The sequence below is a fragment of the Juglans microcarpa x Juglans regia genome, chromosome 5S (assembly GCF_004785595.1).
Source record: "Juglans microcarpa x Juglans regia isolate MS1-56 chromosome 5S, Jm3101_v1.0, whole genome shotgun sequence".
NCBI lineage: Eukaryota > Viridiplantae > Streptophyta > Magnoliopsida > Fagales > Juglandaceae > Juglans > Juglans microcarpa x Juglans regia.
The window spans coordinates 1,367,453-1,385,326 of NC_054603.1; the positions used below are offsets into that span (position 1 = coordinate 1,367,453).

At 35.8% G+C, this 17,874-nt stretch overlaps 2 protein-coding genes across 3 annotated transcripts; one reads left to right on the forward strand and one right to left on the reverse strand.

Moving 5' to 3' along the window:
• The first annotated feature begins 1,179 nt into the window (after positions 1-1,179).
• LOC121268062 (mediator of RNA polymerase II transcription subunit 27-like) lies at positions 1,180-7,286 on the forward strand. The gene is made up of 7 exons (XM_041172181.1): positions 1,180-1,515; positions 1,665-1,830; positions 4,666-5,131; positions 6,417-6,476; positions 6,562-6,630; positions 6,712-6,755; positions 6,837-7,286. Exons 1-7 carry the CDS (start codon positions 1,224-1,226, stop codon positions 7,009-7,011), a joined length of 1,272 nt encoding a protein of 423 aa, XP_041028115.1. The 5' UTR covers positions 1,180-1,223; the 3' UTR covers positions 7,012-7,286.
• Positions 7,287-9,120: 1,834 nt separating this feature from the next.
• LOC121267644 (receptor protein kinase TMK1-like) lies at positions 9,121-13,250 on the reverse strand. Of its 2 annotated transcripts, XM_041171604.1 has the most exons (3): positions 13,001-13,250; positions 10,466-12,925; positions 9,121-9,873 (listed from the first exon to the last, which is right to left on the reverse strand). In XM_041171604.1, exons 2-3 carry the CDS (start codon positions 12,837-12,839, stop codon positions 9,371-9,373), a joined length of 2,877 nt encoding a protein of 958 aa, XP_041027538.1. In that variant the 5' UTR covers positions 12,840-12,925; positions 13,001-13,250; the 3' UTR covers positions 9,121-9,370. The 2 variants fall into 2 exon arrangements, with proteins under 2 accessions (XP_041027538.1, XP_041027537.1); XM_041171603.1 differs by having other exon boundaries at positions 10,466-13,250.
• Positions 13,251-17,874: the final 4,624 nt, after the last annotated feature.

Consider the following 17,874-nt stretch of genomic DNA (forward strand, 5'->3'; position numbering starts at 1 on the left):
GTTTCGATGCCGCCTTACCGAGAAGCAACAGAGTAAGAGAGGTAGAGAGGGGCGGTCGTGTGCTTACCAGCGAAGTGTAAGGTGACTGATTATCGATTTTTGTGACTTTCGATGTATTCTGTAATGGCTCTTGGCAGTGGCTTCAGGCGAGGGAGAAAGGGGCTATCATGCTCTATTTTGAAATGAGAAAACAGAGTTGGCTTTGGACATGAATTTGGTGCATACGTGGCCCATGGATTATTGCCTTGGGCTTCAACGCACGGTGAGGAGAAATATGTCGTAATGTTGAGAATGGCAACGTGCTTCGGTGGTTTGTTGTGGCGTGCTTGAAGCTTGGATGGCTTGCGATTTTTTATGTTATGTGAGAATATGTTAAAGGACCAAACGGGGATAAAATGAGAAAATAAGGAAAAATAAATAGAAAAATAAGGGCAAAAATGGAAAAAAAAATGGTCGAAGGCATCGAGTTAAGGATACAAAGGCAAAATCAATAGAAAAGTAAGGATTACATGTAAGAAACGTGCTTCGGTGGTTTGTTGGGGCGTGCTTGAAGCTTGGATGGAGGCTTGCGACTTTTGATGTGAGAATACGTTAAAGGACCAAATGAGAAGAAAATGAGAAAATAAGGGAAAATAAATAGAAAAGTAAAGGTAAAATTATAAAAAAAAAATCGACGAAGTCAGTTAGGTAAGGATACAAAGGAAAAGCAAATAGAAAAATAAGGATAAAAAAAAAAAAAAAAGAACGAAGAGCTGCCTACTTATTTATGTTTATTATATATAAGATATATTTTATAAGAAAAATAATTTATACATAATATTTTTTATAATATTTTACATAATTTTATTTTATTAAAATATTTTGATTTTATAACATTATTGTATAATATATTATATAATAAGTAATGTTATATATCACATTCTCATTTAATTTTAAACTAAGTGATATGTAATATATTTATTATTATTAAATAATAAAAAAATATGTAATAAATAATTATTTAATAATAATAAATATGTTATATCATATTTAATATAACGAAAGTAAGATTATTATATAAAATTTTCCATCTTAATGTAACGAAAGTAAGATTATTATATAAAATTTTCCATTAAGATTATTATATAAAATTTTCCATCTACAATAATATATTATGTGTAGACCATTACTCAATTTACAAATCAACCGATAGGCTCAATTTTTCTACTGGCCACTCCAACGCAATGCGACTACATCAGCCACAGCTGCATCAACCTCAGACGGAAGAGGCGGTGCCGGCGACGCCAAATCAGAACCCGGCGCAGTCGGTGGAGGCACCGCCGAAGCAGGTGGCTCTAGCCATGGACAGGCTGGGCCAAGCTGCTCGCCTGATCGCCGACATCAGGCTAGGCGCCGATCGCCTCCTCGAAGCTCTCTTCGTCACCGCACAGCCTCACCAAAGCACCAAGCCTCTCCACTTGTTCCTTAAAGAAGACGCCTCCATGCGCCAACACTTCCAAGACCTCCGATCCGTTGGTACGTAGTATAACATATAGCGGTCCTCGAATCACAATTACATTCCGTTTCTCGCACTCTAGGGTTAGGATCAGTAAAAATATTCTACCGTTATAATTAACTTGTCCGTATTATATACCCTTAGACCATTTTTAGCTGGCTTTTGGTAGGAAGGCAGCTCGAGGAGTCTGGGGTTCTGAATGAATCACTTCGGTCGCGAAGTAATTCTTGGGGGCTGCACATGCCCTTGGTCTGTCCTGACGGTGCTGTGGTTGCATATGCTTGGAAACGCCAACTTGCCGGGCAGGCTGGTGCGTCTGCGGTCGACAGGACGAGGTTTGTTTTTATTTCAGCTCTTTCGGAGTGACAGATGAATTCTTTTGCAGTTGGAAGTTGACCGATGATTTCTCAAATGGAACTTCCCTTTTTTGGCAAACATTAAGGTTAGGTTAGTCTATGTTAAAAGGTTCTTATTAACCGTGGAAATATTGGTTTTTTTTTTTGACAAGTAAACGATTCTATTGATATGAATAAGCATAGCCCAAATATACAAGATGGTATACAAAAGATCACACCTATTTAGAGAAAGGAAATAGAAACAAAAAATTCATGAAAATCGAGGCCACAAAAATCTATAGTTGTGGCCCAAAGAAAAAGAGTGCTAACTAAAAATAATCTAAATTCTTCTAGTGAGTGTTCATTGTCTTCAAATGTCCGGTCATTTTGCTCCTTCCATAGGCACTACATGATACAAATCGGGATCATTTTCCACACCACTGAGATTTGTGGGAGACCTCGTAGATTTATCTAGCTGGCCATGAGCTTTGTCATTGTGGCGGGCATAACCCAAGCTAACTACATTCTATTAAACACGTCATTTCATAACGTTTCAGCAACCTCACAATGCAACAGTAAATGATTCACAGTTTCTCCATTTTTCCTACACATACAACACCAATTTACTATTATTACCTTACGTCTCCATAGATTATCCATCATTTTACCTAATGTTGCTGTCCATACAAAAAATGTCGCATTGGGAGGCGCCTTGTTTCTCCATATCACTCCCCATGGGAATTGCGTATGTTGTGGTTGTGTAAGAGACTTATAAAAAGAACGGACCAAGAATGTACCTTTACCCGTGGGTGTCCACCACATCTTGTCTGCTCCTTGGGATCTCGGCATCATGGTGTATAGAAGACCAAAGAACTCCTCAATGCTGCCAACTTCGCAATCTTGGGTGGCTCTAGTGAAATTCACGTTCCATGCAATTAGCCACTAAGGCATCTTTCTCACCTGCAATCCCAAAAATGGACGGGAATGAATCCTTTAGGGCTTGATCTTCACACCACTGGCCAGTCCAGAATTTTATTTTAGATCCATCACCCAACACCAGTCTAGTATGCCGATTAAAGATCCCCCACCCACTTCGAATGTGTTTCCAAATTCCCACTCCATAAACCCCGTGAACCTCCCTAGTGCCCCCCCCCCCCCCCCCAAAACATGCCTCCATATTTGCAATCAATCACTAACTTCCTAGGGCTTCCGGTTCCGTATTATATCTCCACAACCACTTCCCAAGCAAGGCTCAATTGAAAATCGTCAAATTTCTAGTACCCAACCCACCTGAAGAGATTGGAGAACATACCTTATCCCACTTGACTAGATGATACTTGAATTCTTCTCCTATCCCACTCCAAAAAAATATTGTTTTTATCAATGGACATTGGGGATTGCTACACTCGAGTGCAATTCTGGTGAAATTTGATGATTGCTTAAGAAAATTCGAGGGAAATGTTTGTGAATTATAGTTTTTAAATTGTTTTCCCGTAGCCAAAACTACAAGACAATGGGCGTAACGAAGTGTGCTCTATGCAAAAAAATTTATAATTTGAGATGCTTAGGAAAAATGTAGGGTGATTGTTTGAGATGCCATATGTTTGAAGGAGGGGCAGAGGCGGGAGATGATCAATTGGCTTGTGGACTTCTGGGGATAGACTAACCTTTAGTGTCGATGATTAGCTTGCAGCTTTGATCCATGGAAACATGGTGGAAAGAAATACATAAAGAAACAAGGTGCCTTTGATTATTTCTTTTAACAACTAAAATTCTCCGCATAGACAAAAACTTTATGTCTTGGCTTCACAAAAAGAAATTAATTACAAAAGGAACCTCGAATCCATTAGAGATTCTTTATTTCATTGCAAATATGCTCAAAATTAACTCCTGGGCTTCGGTCATTGTTTGTAATGGGGATAGTTTTCATAATTTGGCTGTATTCATCACTAGTGCTAAGTGGTTATTAGGTGTATTCAGTGTATGCTTCCTATGTACTTGGGCTATGTTTTTTACTATCAATAAAGTTTTGCATTTACTTATAGAAAAAAAGTACCTGCCACCCATAGGCTATGAATCTCCCAAACATGTGCCTCATAAAACTTACCCTTGAGGAACTTTTGAGGAACGTGTGTGGGCTAATCAATAGGATTGACTTTGAAAAACTGTTATACATTTTTTACTTATAAAAAAATTTACCTATCAAAAGGATTGACTTTGGAAAACTAGTAAAAACAATTGAGAATGGTATTCAAGATATTCTCTTGACTTTGCTTATTCGTTGTTCTAAAAAAGGGTTCAAGAAAATCCCTGGACAGAAACAAATTGAGTTGTAGTATTGATACTTAGTTTAAGGCTTTCAGCAGTCTACTTGTATATGTCCCGTGTACTTGGCTTCACCTATTTCTAATAAAATTTCCTAGTTACTGATAAAAAAAAGGCTTTAAGCAGTCTACAGAGATGAGCCGAGGGCTCTATTAAATTCTGAAATACTTAAAAATGAATTTTTATCTATGAAGAAAAAAAAAAGAACTTCAAAATGACTTTGAAAAGTTACATGTGTGATTTGACTGAATATGGACTGGCACTTTTTTTGGGGCACTGAGAGTCTGAGATATTAACCCAATACTGTTTTTGGTCTAAATGCAGCTATTGAACTGATTAAGATATTTTATTTAACACAGAGAAGTTCTTCTAGTCATTAACAGTGGAATTGAATAAACTTGCTCCTACCACCTGCTGTTGGTAGCACGAGCATTGACTTTAAGTGCTCAAATGGCCATACACTAACTCTGGGCTTGAAAGCTTGTTATTGATGTTTTTGAATAATTGCAGGTTAGCTCTCAAGGCCTTCACTGACCAGAAAAGACGATTTTTCCCTCACCTTGATGATGGATTAGATGGTCAGGGTACTGAATCAGATTCAAAAAAACGTTGCAGTCCCCACGTACAGATGGCAAATCATCATGAAGAGTTAAGTGATTATAAGACACTAACAGACGTTCTGATGTGTCTGGAAAAAGAAGTGCCGAATCTAAGAATTTTTACATATGAACGTTTGGACTGGTTGAAAAGAGCATTGTCGCTGCCCTCTTCAGCAAATGAGACTTCCCTGGAAATCTCTAAAGAACACAATTTATACAGTTCAAATAAACTAAGACCAGGATCGCTGAGTAATGTTGCTACAGAGAAGATTGCTGTGATTGAGTTGCTGTTTCCCTCTATCTTCAGAGCTATTATATCACTTCATCCAGTTGGCTCTACTGATCCTGACTCAGTTGCATTCTTTTCTCCGGATGAGGTAGTATGTTTTCCAGGATATCTGAAGCCTTTTCTTTAAAAAATCTAATGTGCACTTCTTTTATAAGATCATGCTATATGTTTTTCTATTCCTCTTCACTAAGTTAACCTTTCCCGATTACTAGTTAATCTCGATATGTTATGTATGAGGATTGTGATATTCTCAACTATTATGCGGGTTGTATTTTCTTAATTAGCACACGGGGTGTTACTTGAAGATTGTTGGATTTTTTGGTGAAATTGTGAAGTGACTTGTTATCTTTATGGAAGTGCAAATCCAGATGCGTTCTGTCCACCCATTTATTCATCTGTATGTTGGAGGCTTTGTTAAGATTATGGTTGTAAATGAAGTGTGGTCTCAGCTTTATTGAAATTGAGCGCATGAGCAGAGCTCAATCATGACCAATATTATTGCTGCATTCATGCTTGGCTTTCAATTTAAAGTGAGCTTGAGTGTGCAAATGAGTCTAACAAAGCCTTGATTAAAATACTTTTTATATATTATTTTTATGTTAAGATTGATATTAGCTTTGTAGTTGGATGTTGAACCCTGTATTATCTGAAGTCCTCATTATTCAACTCTCTTATAAGTCCCGTTTACTGTGTTTCTGAGAGGTTATGACTGCTTACTCATTTTCTGAGAAGTCTAGATACCATGGTGGTTTGTGGAAATTCTCAAGCCATGTTGCATATATGGTATTCAACATGTCATTGACACTGATATAGATTGTCTCTAAAAGTGTCATGACTACTTCAGTCTTCAGAAAGTTTGCTGATGGCAGTTATACTATGTGTTTTGAGTTTAGAATGACTATTATTTTGCCACTTAAGGCATCTGCTTTCATTTATATTTCTTGCTATGACCTCTACCAGTTTTATACATAGGGTCGTAGTTCATGATTTGCAGAATAAGAGAGTTAGTCCTTCCTCACAAAAGGGATTGTTTTGGAGGGCGGCAGGGGGGGATAAATGAGTTATAGATGTAGGTATTATGTCTTGTGGTTTGGTCATTTTTGTTACCTTGTCGGCTGCAGTTTCCAAATTAAGTGCACTGAGCTTCACACTGCCTTAAAATGCTTTTCTGTAGTGCTCTGCTTCACGATATATTTTACTCTGTATCAGAATCTATTTGAAGCTTTGAGTTGGTCCCTCGATCGATATGATAGATGCTTGTGTATCTTTTTATATTTCTTTAGCCTCATCATTTTGCTGTTATTTTTGTGCTTATTGTAAGGCCTTAGCAGTACCTCGGTTCAATGTATTTACTTCCTAACATTCTTGAACAGGGAGGCAGCTACATGCATGCACGAGGCCTTTCAGTTTATCATGTGTTCAGATGCATTACGGTAACAGCCTTTGTTGCTAATTTTGTCTTTCTCATAGTTCAGGTGGTTAAACTTGCCCCCTTATTCTAGCAATGTCCCATTGCAGGAGCATGCCGCTATGGCTCTGCAGAGTTTTCTCGGAATTCGAGCTGAAACAGCTCTACATTCTCTTCTGGTACCATCTCTTTTGTACTTACAAATTTACTTGGTTAATTAAACCGTCTACCATATTCTTATTCTGCCTTTGTTTTTGTAGCATTGGGTCTGTAGCTATCAAACTATATTTACCAAAGTTTGCAGGTAGGGCCAACTCTTTTCCCCTTTTAAGATTTGTTTGGTAATGCTGAAGTTCTGAACTTCATGTTGTTGGTGGTGGTGCAGTAAGTGTGGACGGCTGCTATTGATGGACAAAAAATCGGCTTTACTGTTACCTCCAGTTTATCGTCCTTACAGGCAGTTTTCTGCATTGGAAATGTCATACACCCAACCTATAAAGGACACGAATTGTGATCTTGCTCAGGCTTATCATGTTGGTTGCTTTTCAGAGGAAGTGTAGGCGCGGCCGGTATTGAGGAAGGTAAGTTAGTGAGGCCTTTTAGTCGAATAATTAATCCATAACTGTTATTTGCATGTTGCAATTTTTCATCTCCTTTTTCTGTTTATACTAAAATATGCCCTGTTGATTTTGCTTAATCCAGTAAGAGAAAAATCAAAATGACCAAATTCCGTAGGTTGTAAAGTGAATTATCACGTGGCGGAATAGATGTACGTAGCTGCGTGCATGCTGCTCTTACATAGATTTAATAGCAATGATGGTATTTTTTTGGGACATACAAAAGATACACAAAACCAAGCACCTTTGATTCCTCGAAGCTAGTTAAGATCTTATCATATTTCTGTGAAGGGTGTTTTTATTCCAAATGTCCCTTTGGGTTTAGGGTTTATACAATTTCAAGAGGAGATGACATGTGTTGACAGCGTTGTTATACCCCATCGATCTTGGGTCGAATAATGGCAGGGAGAGAGGAGATGTGGCAAACCGCTGATGCGATTATGCATCGATATTCAGTTTTCATTGCACTAATAATTAATGGGTTCATTTATTTGTTCCCAACGTCTATACTCAATATTAGTCCTCATCTTTTATATATATAAAAAATATATATATATATTAGTCCTCATCGTCTCCAGCCGATGAAAAAACAATCGCAACGAGATGATGCGTGTGGGGTCATTTATCAGGCAAGCATTGCTACTTATTATCCACATACACCACGTAACTTTTTTTTTTAATCTATTTTTATTTTTTTTTTAATTAATTGAATTCTTTTACTCATCATCTATATATCTTATATTTGGTAAAAGAAAAAAATAAAAAAAAATGTGTGTGTGCACAAGCATCAGTGTATTTTTTTTGAAAAGAGATTGTACAGCGCTTGTTCAATACATGACATGACTATATTTAACATTATTTGCTTCGGAAAATTACAGACATGCAATCCCTTGCTCCAAAAAATCAGTTAAAATAAATTATGAATTTGATGGCTCATTTGGCACTTGGCGGGCGAAAGAGAAGCATTTTCTTAGCTCTATAAACTCTTATCTATATTCCCTTTACAATATTCTCGACAAATGCTAATTTTAATAATATAAAGAATATATCATTTTACGCTATAACACTTGCATATGAGAAGAATTAAGGATGTGAGACCATAGAAAATGCAACTTCTTAATACGACAGTCGTCGAACCAGCAAAAATCGACAGCTCTCGAAGTGGATATAAAGAGAGTGACAGAGTGAATGCGCGGGAAGCACACGTCGGAGGCAAAAACAAATAAACATTATTAATGTGGGTCACCTAATCAAGTTAATGTTGTGGGTTGGTTTTGTAGGTTGTGGAACTGAACATGCGAACAACTCATTACACTGAACATGCTAAGGGACCCCACGTACACAACATGGCACATTTGCCCCCTGCAGGTTCACTCATTTGGATCATTGTCGGTGGGCTCCGTTCCTTTGAAAAACTCAGCTCGTTTTCAAAGTAATTATCGTACCATGATCAATGAGAAAGTGAAAAAAACTATATTAAAAAAACTCCAAAACTAATGAAAACAGAAAAAAGGGTTGAGGGTTGAAAGAAGACCGATCGTTATCATATAATAACAGACAGTCTACCTTAAAAAAGGGTTGAAAAAAATGTAGCTTCTACTAGAATAAAATTCTTACTCGTGAAATCACAAATTCATCAACATCAAAGAGTAAAGAGTTTTGTGTGGTTCATAATGGGACACCACGACCAAGCTGAATCGAAATGAATATTTCTGATTGACGATAGGGTTTTGAATATGGTCTCTGTATTTTCTGCTGAGCTCACATGGCTCCATTTATGAATATTGGGATACAAACACTGACCTGCTTGGCTAAAAGTACCATTCTCTTGTCAGTGTTTGGAAGGAGACACTAGGAAGCTTCATTTTTAAGTTTTAACAAACAACCTCATGCAATTCTCTATGCTGTACCCATTTATGAATGAATATTGGTGACATGAGCAGCATGTAGCTGCGCCCAAATGGAGAATTTCATCTTGCCCAAAAGAAAGAACACTAGCCCTTTTATGCAACTAGCAGATCAAGATCTTAAAAGGTAGAAATCAAAAAATAATAAATCCTCAAACATAATTCATCTCTATCTACATCATCGACAATAATAGAACGCAAAATTTCAAAGATAAATTCAAAGCCTACTCATGAGATCTCAAACATCTGAAATCTCAACTTTATCAGCCATAAATCCAACATCGGATCTAAAACATATTGACACTGAATTCCCCACACAGAACGAAGACAACATGCTATCTGCATTCCCCTCCCCCGCCGGCGAAAGAAAAACAGAAATAAACACGGTACTTACTTTACCGACCATCGGCAGAAGTAAAGGACTCCGCAAATCCAGTAGGCCTTGCTGGAATACTGTCCTTGCTATCTTCTAGAGCCATATAACTCAAGTCCTTTCCTTCCTGCCAGCCCTTCACCATCTGATTAAGAGGAAGATTGTAATCAATGCCAGAATATTCCTCGGTGTCGTCATCGAACGGTCTCCATTTTTCCACAAGTGGGGCCAATACATTCACGGCGTGGCCCATATCTGGCCTTTGGCTAGGCTCTCTTGCAGTGCAGTGTGCAGCTAGTTGAGAAATTGTGTAGATGCTCTCGAATGTTTCTTCGTTTACATCAAGGGCTGGGTCAATGCCAGCAGCCAGTTTTTCTTTGTCTGATTTTATGCGCAAGAACCATGCAGCTAAGTACTGGCTCTCCTCGGGCCTGTTGTCATCAAGTGCCATTAATCCAGTCAATAGCTCCATTAGCACAACCCCAAAACTGAAGACATCTACTTTGGTTGTAATTTTGCCTGTCACTGGATCAATGAAGTCATCCAAGTTGGAATTAGTATGAAATTTGCAGCCACTATTTTTTGGGTGATAAAGCAAATCAATTGCATGATCATTCCAGCATATAGCATAAATAAGTAAATGTTCATCTGTACATTTTAAACCATCTGCATTTGAGTTGGCTTACTAGGTCAGTTGTCTACTGGGCATTGCCAAAACGTTTGATAAATGATCAACATTGAAACAATTGGTTATAACAGTTTCAAACAAACACGAGTGTGGAAATAAGTATAAAGTTCCAGCTTGCATATTTAAACCATATGGCTGATACTCATGCTCTATTTAGATTTTACAAGCATTTTGTTGCTTATTAGTGCCATAAAGATCAATGCAATAAAACCTCCTGATTAAGCAAGTGAAATAAATAAAAAAATAAAGCCTCCCTTAGGATACGAGCCCCAATTTGAAATGTGTTTAATTCTTATGGGAGAAATTAGTTCCTCTAAATTATGTATTCCTTCAAGTATGTAGGCAATAAACAAACAAAGAAGGTTTGCCCACTCCTACTCAAATAATTTCACAATGCAACAGATTGAAAAGCATTAGTTTGAATGTTACCTGCATATTCTGGTGCTAAGTATCCAAAAGTCCCAGCAAGCCTGGTTTCCACTGATTTCTCCCCATCAGGAGCTAGCTTCACCAATCCAAAATCTGAAATTTTTGCTCTGAAATCATCTCCGAGTAAGATATTTGAAGATTTAAGATCTCTGTGTATGAAGCTCTGATGAGCCATACTATGGAGATACTCCAATCCCCTAGCAACATCCAAGGCAATATTTAGCCTCCTCTTCCAAGAGAGAGGCTCCAATTTTAAGCTCTTCCAGTGGAATAGATGCTTGCTGAGAGCCCCTTGAGGCATATATTCATAAACAAGAATTCTCTCATTGCCTTCTATGGAATAACCAAGAAGAGATACCAAATGACGGTGCCGGACCTTCGAAAGCACTGCAATTTCAGACTGGAATTCATCCAAAGCTTTGCTAGTAATGACACCAGCCTCCATTCTTTTCACTGCTATTTTTGTACCATCATCCAATTCTCCCTTATAAACTACCCCAAAGCCACCGCGGCCAAGTTCATTCTCTGGGGAAAAATTCTTCGTCACATTTCGAAGGACTTGAACTGATATGATAAGATTTCCAGCTTCAATGAAATGAGATTCACCCCATCCACTACTATTTCTGCTTCCAGAACAACTCCCCGTCAGTGTAGAAGTGCTCCCGTTGGTGTTGTTGGTAACAACCACCTTGAACATGTTATCTGAATCAGATGGATCTCTTGGGTGAATTACAACTGAACTAGCAGTCGGGGAGGAGTCTTTTCTCTTCTTACAACAATAGACAGATAGAGGTATGACCAGAAAAGCAACAGCTGCGACACTTGCAGCAGGGGCCACAACCGAAACCAAAATGGACCTCTTAGAACTTTTTGGTTCACCAGAAGTACCATCGCCGCCAGTTGTTGGTGAAGAGGAATTTCTTGATGGGGAATGCGAACTACCAGATGATGGGCCATTTTCTTGTGGACTGTTCCCTGCAGGGGGGGCTTCCTGCGATTGATTACCATTCAATAGAGGGTCAATGACAAGTTTCACACTGTCACTGAATTTCGGCAATGGAGGGGAAATATTGTTCCCAGTTAGGTCCAACATTGTCAAATATTTCAAGCTACTCCAGTTTTGGGGAATCGGACCGCTCAAGTTATTATTCTGAAGTCTAATTTGAGTAAGGGCTCCTAAGTTTGCAACCGAAGGACTCAATGAACCATTGAGATAAAACTTAGGCATGTTTATGATATCAATCTCGTTGCTGGGATTGCAATTCAGTCCCAACCACTGCCCTCCACAAGGGTCATTACCAGTCCACGAAGAAACAAGCTTTGAAGGGTAATTCACCCACCCAAGGAACTCTATAAGTGCCATAACAGCCGGGTCACAACGAACCCCAGGAGTTGATTGACAAAATGCATTAGAATCAGAAGAGGCCTTTGTGGCTTTGAAGTTCGGTATTGGACCCATTAGCCTGTTATTGCTCAAATCCAAATTACGCAATGCCATATTAGCTAAGCTATCAGGAATTAAGCCAACAAGTTGATTACCATTCAGATTGAGATCCTCGAGGAGAGTCAAATTCCCAATGCTCGCAGGAATCTCCCCAGTGAATCGGTTCCCATGAAGCCAGAGACTCGTGAGTAAGGTCATTGTTGTCACCACGTCGATCGGACCCGTCAGTCCGCCTCCATTCTGGTCATTCATCCAGAGAATCTCCAAATTCATACCGCTAAAACTCGCCGGAATTTCACCATATAAATTGTTCCCAGAAAGTTTCAAGTTTGATAGAGAAGAAAGATTTCCCAGAAAGCTTGGTAACGAACCCACCAAATTGCAACTCATACAAGAAAGATTTCTCAACTGGGGCGACTCCTGCAACTGAGCAGGGAACATCCACCCGGTAGTGGCATTCAAATTGATGTTATCCAATGCCAATACCTCCAAACTCACAAGCCCATCAATGAAATCGGCAGGAATGATATCGAACTCGTTGTTGTCCAAGTAGGCATTGCGCAGATTGGACAAGCCCCGGAACGATGGTAAAGCCCCGGTGAATCTGTTCTTCTGGAGACCAAGGTCTGTGAGCATGGAGAGCTGGTTGAGGTTCTGCGGGAGAGGGCCACTCAGGCCCACGTTTTGGACCTGAATCTGGGTGACCCTGTCGCCCTTACAAACCACGTAGTTCCAGTTAGACTCGCATGGGTCAGCACCATTCTCGGGCCACTTCAGGAGCTCTGGGTTCTCCAGCCCTTTCTTGAACTGGTTGAGAATCGCAACGTCATTGGGGTCAGTAGCACCGAAAACCACCGCGAGAAGTGAGAGGAGGAGTGGAAAGACACAGGTTTTATGGCGTTCCATAGTAGATCTGTGAAGGCGGATCATGCTTCTTCATCGCAAACATACAGAACCATAATAGCAAGAAAGAAGCTCCATTTCAAGCATTCGTGACGGTTTTCCAGGATACCCAACTGAAAAATCTTGTAGAACTCAGAATTCAGATTATTTGGAGCATACAAAGAGTAGTGTGGATGAGTGAAACTCACCAGCACTCGAGTCCTTAACCCAAAATAAAATAGAACATCAAAATTAGAAGAAGAAAAAGAAAAACTCAAGCTCGAGGACTACACTAAAGAGCAGTACAGGCAGATCTTCGACGAGAAAAATCTTGTAACAAAACGAATAACGAAAAATTGTGGAAAAACTCTCAAAAGACTGTAAGAAACGAGAAGAGGAGAAGAATCTGGTGTTTCGTGACCTTCTCCGTACCAGTTCAGCAAATGCAAATATGGTGATTTGCAATTGCCACGCACAAAACTCTGTTCAAACGATTCGAAAGGATAACTTTGTCTTTTCGATAAAAATGGGACCGGTGACAGAATGGATAATTAATTTACTATTTTAATCATAAATTTGGGCAGCAGTCTGCAGATGCCAGACATATCCGCTTTTCACATTCTCTCGGACCTCTTTAAGAAAGAAAAAATATATATATATATATATATATATTTGTATTATTATATTTCAGTTAGACATGGGAGGCCTATTTCCACGCTTTTTTTTCTCTGGTAAAATAACAAGATCTCGTAAAATAAATAAGAGATTAAAAAAATGGGTAATATCCATTCCTTCCCTTTTATTATTTTCTCTAAATTTGAGAGTAATGACCTTAAAAAAATGAGAGTGATGGAAGAAAATGAAACGGCAGTTCAATCAAATTATATATGATACTCTTCAAAAGTTTCTTTCTTTTTATCAAATCAACTATTGACATAATCATTATATCTAATCATATTAATTTGTGAGTTTATTTTTATAAAATTTTTTTAATTTATATGATATATTAGATCTATTATTTTTTATAATTTAACATACTATATTAAACTACATCAATTTATAAATTTATTTTTATAAAAAAAATTTATAGCTAAAACATTTCTTTTGTATCAATATTCATTTTATATATATAAAGGAGATAATAGAGTCATTAATAGTGTCATATTTCTAATCTTCCAAACCTAGCACCCCAAATAAAGCTATCAAACTCAGTGCCATTTCATGGTTCACCACAGATACTTAAAAGAATAATTATAAAGTTATTACTCTATTATTGTTTATTTATTATTATTTTTATATTTTTATTTTATTTAATTATTAAAAAAGTGAATATTAATAAACTTATATTTTTTTTAATTTTTTCTTAATGATTAAAAATATTAAAAAATATTTTGAAAAAACTTAAAATATACTTAAATAATAGATAAATAATAATAAGATAGTTCTCACTATCCTTATCTAAAACAACTTTTCCTCGCAGCAGACGATGAGTCAGTGACATCAAAAAGTTAATTAATAATGTAATGCAATAATTTGCATTAAAAAACCCGATAATTTCTTGGTAACATCGCAAGCAACAAGATTCGCACATCTCATATCTATCAAAGTGCCTAGAATTAAACGAGAAGTGATAGAGACTTGGAGTTATACGAGCGGTGCTACTCTGCCGTTTGAGTAGCACTTTTGATTTATACCGATGCTTAGTTTTTCTTTTTTTTTTTTTTATATATTTTTTTAATATATTTAAATATTTTTAAAAAATAAAAAAATATATCAATACATTTAAAATCATTTCTTTAATCACTAAATAAAAAAAATTTGTCAGAGCAATATATTATAATGATCAAATAAAGGCGACAGATTAACTTTTCTCGAGTTATAATGGTAGACAGCTATTTCATAAATTTATTATTAAAATATATATATATTTTTAAATCAAACTCGTCAGAGTTAAATATATCTGTATAAAGTATATTTATTATTTTCTAAATTAAGTTATCAAGTCTTCGCACAATCAAAAATCTTGAAGTTGGTCAGAGAAAACATTGAAAAGTATGTTGTGAAAATTTTCAGAAAAATTATGGGAAGACATGATTGGATGCATATTTGATTTGTTTTTTGGGATATAAACTTTAACCATCGATTGCATCAAGACATTTTTCATGGAAGATATTTTGAGTGATCCATCTAACTGCATGGTACCAAAAACTGTGAGATTCCAATTTCGGTGCCCAGTTTTATTTGAGTTATTATATTCGCAAGTAATGTATAATTTAAATAATAAAATTTGATTTATAATATTTAAAATTTAAAATTTTTATTTTAAATCAAATTTATCAGGTGTTATTCACCATGACTTATAAATAGGATTTTATTTTTTAATTTTTTATTTTAAAAATAAGAAATAATATTTATAATCTTAAAACGTGCCAATCTAAAAAAATAGTTAAATTTAAGATCTACATAAAAAATTATTATTTTTAATGGTATACTTTACTTTCTTTTAAAAGGAATACATAAAAATTACTAAATTAAGATTACAAATATTATTTTTTGAATTTTTTTACTCAAAAGTCTTACATTACACATTTGTTGAGATAAAAAAAAAAAAGTTTGATATAAAGCTGCTAAATTGATTTTTTTTTTTTTTTTATAATAATAAATGCATCCATAAATCTATTCCAAAGTTAAAAAAGAAGATGATCATATCCATGGCAGTATTGTAAATAGAGGACAGAACAGGGGACGTGATGCCCACGAATTATGCGAGGAGAAGTGCTAGGGCACCGAGAGTGGTCCCGACACTGCTCACCAATAAAACAATTTATTTTTATTTATTTGATTATATATATATATTTTTAATATTTTTAAAAAGAAAAATTACAACATCATTTAAAAATATTTATTTAATTATTAAATAAAAATAAAAATAAAAAATTGTCTCGCGACCACCTCTGGGGCGCTGGGCCCAAGCATTTTCCAGAAACTTGCGATGGAAATCGTTGAAAATTTGGGGACCGTGATTTTCTCAAACGAAAGCGTTTCGCCCTTTATACGTGTTGGCTATACCTGAAATTACGTATTGACCTTGTTCACCTCAAAAGCCGCGAATTGGTGTTGCGTGTGATCGTTCTAGAAGGAGCAACGTTATATATAACTGTGAAGTGAATAAAGATAATGTAATTGTTTTGAAAAATAATAAATTTTATATTTATTTATTTTTAAATAATTATATAATATTAACATACTCACAACTGCACTATCTCACAGGGATTGAATCGATTGATGGCGCAACTTTGCAACCATGGTGGCCGGATGACCACACTATTCTGCATGGTTCGAAATGAGCTACAAGCCTACAAATGTCAAATACCATTGCCATACTCTCACTTCACCGTCCGATCATTCTTTATTTTTTTAAATAAAAATTTAAAAATTAATGGACGATTTAATATCTCGTTATAATATAATGAAAGTGTGGTATATTATAATATTTTTCTCGTTTATATCACGTATCAATTCATTTTTCTTGTTGATTAAAAAAAAAACAACTAGAGAGATGTGATCGTTTAGATACTAAAATGAGATGAGATAAAATGATTTTAGATAAAAATAAAAAATTAAATAAAATATTGTTACAATATTATTATTATTTAAAAATTTAAAAATATAATTCTTCATATATCTGTTATTGATATATTGAAAATTATAAATTTTAAAATTTAAAATAAATATTATAAAATGAGTATTATACATAAACTTGTAACTACATGTAATAACATTATTCTTGTGGACGTGTGGTAGGGTGGACTTTCTCGTTAAATTCCTTTCTTCAAATTTCACGATTCACCTTGAACCGAAAAATGATATTATTTTGAGATTCATACGATTGAAAAAAATGAAATAAAATCATTTGAAGAGATATTGCAGTACTGTCGAATGAAATAGTCTGTAAAGCCAAGATCACGAGATCCAATAATCTGTAGACTTATTCAACCTTTCAGATTTTAGTTGAAATTACTTTGATTAGCATTGTTTAAACACAATAATTACCCATAATTGGTGGATCTGATTGGCCAATGCCACAGTGTTTCTTTAGCAATCATATCGCAAGCTGTTTATAGACGACACAATAAACGTAATCCTTCCCCACGCCCTTCGATTTGCATAAATTAATGTTATGAGTGTGAGAAATAAATGATTGGTCACGTATTTTTCAAGCCATAACCTAACAACATAGCTTCATTCTTGGAACACGTGAATTAATGTTATTTATCATTTGAGAGAAGTTAGACAAAAACCCTTTAAAGAAATAAAATGGGAAATGATTTAGTTACAAAAAAATATTATAAAAATAAATTTATAAAATAATGTAATTTGATGTTGTATGTTATATTATAAAATTATTTTTATTGTAAAATAAATTTAACGTATTATATAAAATCATATCAAATTATAGATTTATTCATATAGAATCTCTCGGTTGTTATAGTATTAATCAAACTTGATAAGAAAAACGATCAATATGTTCATAATAGAGACTTGTTGGACAAATCTTCATAACACGTTTGGTCTAAATTTGCAGCTGAGGATTCATGCTAACTACAAAGATGGGCAGTTTACATAATGCTCGATCCATTGCATGTGCACGGCTTTAATTAATCTTCTCAATCAATTTATCTTATTGCTATCTAGAGTTAAATCCGGGTTTTGTTGGGGTCAAGTGCCTCTTTCAAGGAGTCATGTTTCTGTTCGGCTTTGCTTTCCGGAAAGCAGCAATCAGAAAAGGAGTTAGACAAAGGCACAAAGATAAGTTACAGGCGTGCACAGGAAAAGCCAAGACCAACTTCTTCGAGAATCACAATTGCACTTGGGATGAATCTTTTAAAATTTTAAGCATGCACGTACTCCAAGGATGCTGTGTTAGCCAACAATTTTGCCTCCAATTTTTCATGGACATGAGTCACATGATGCATTTTCTCCTTTCTGTTCAAACAAATCTTAGGCTTGGTTTGATTATTCAGATGAGATTAGATGTGATGTTTTGTTAAGAGTTGAATAAAATATTATTTTTTAATAAATA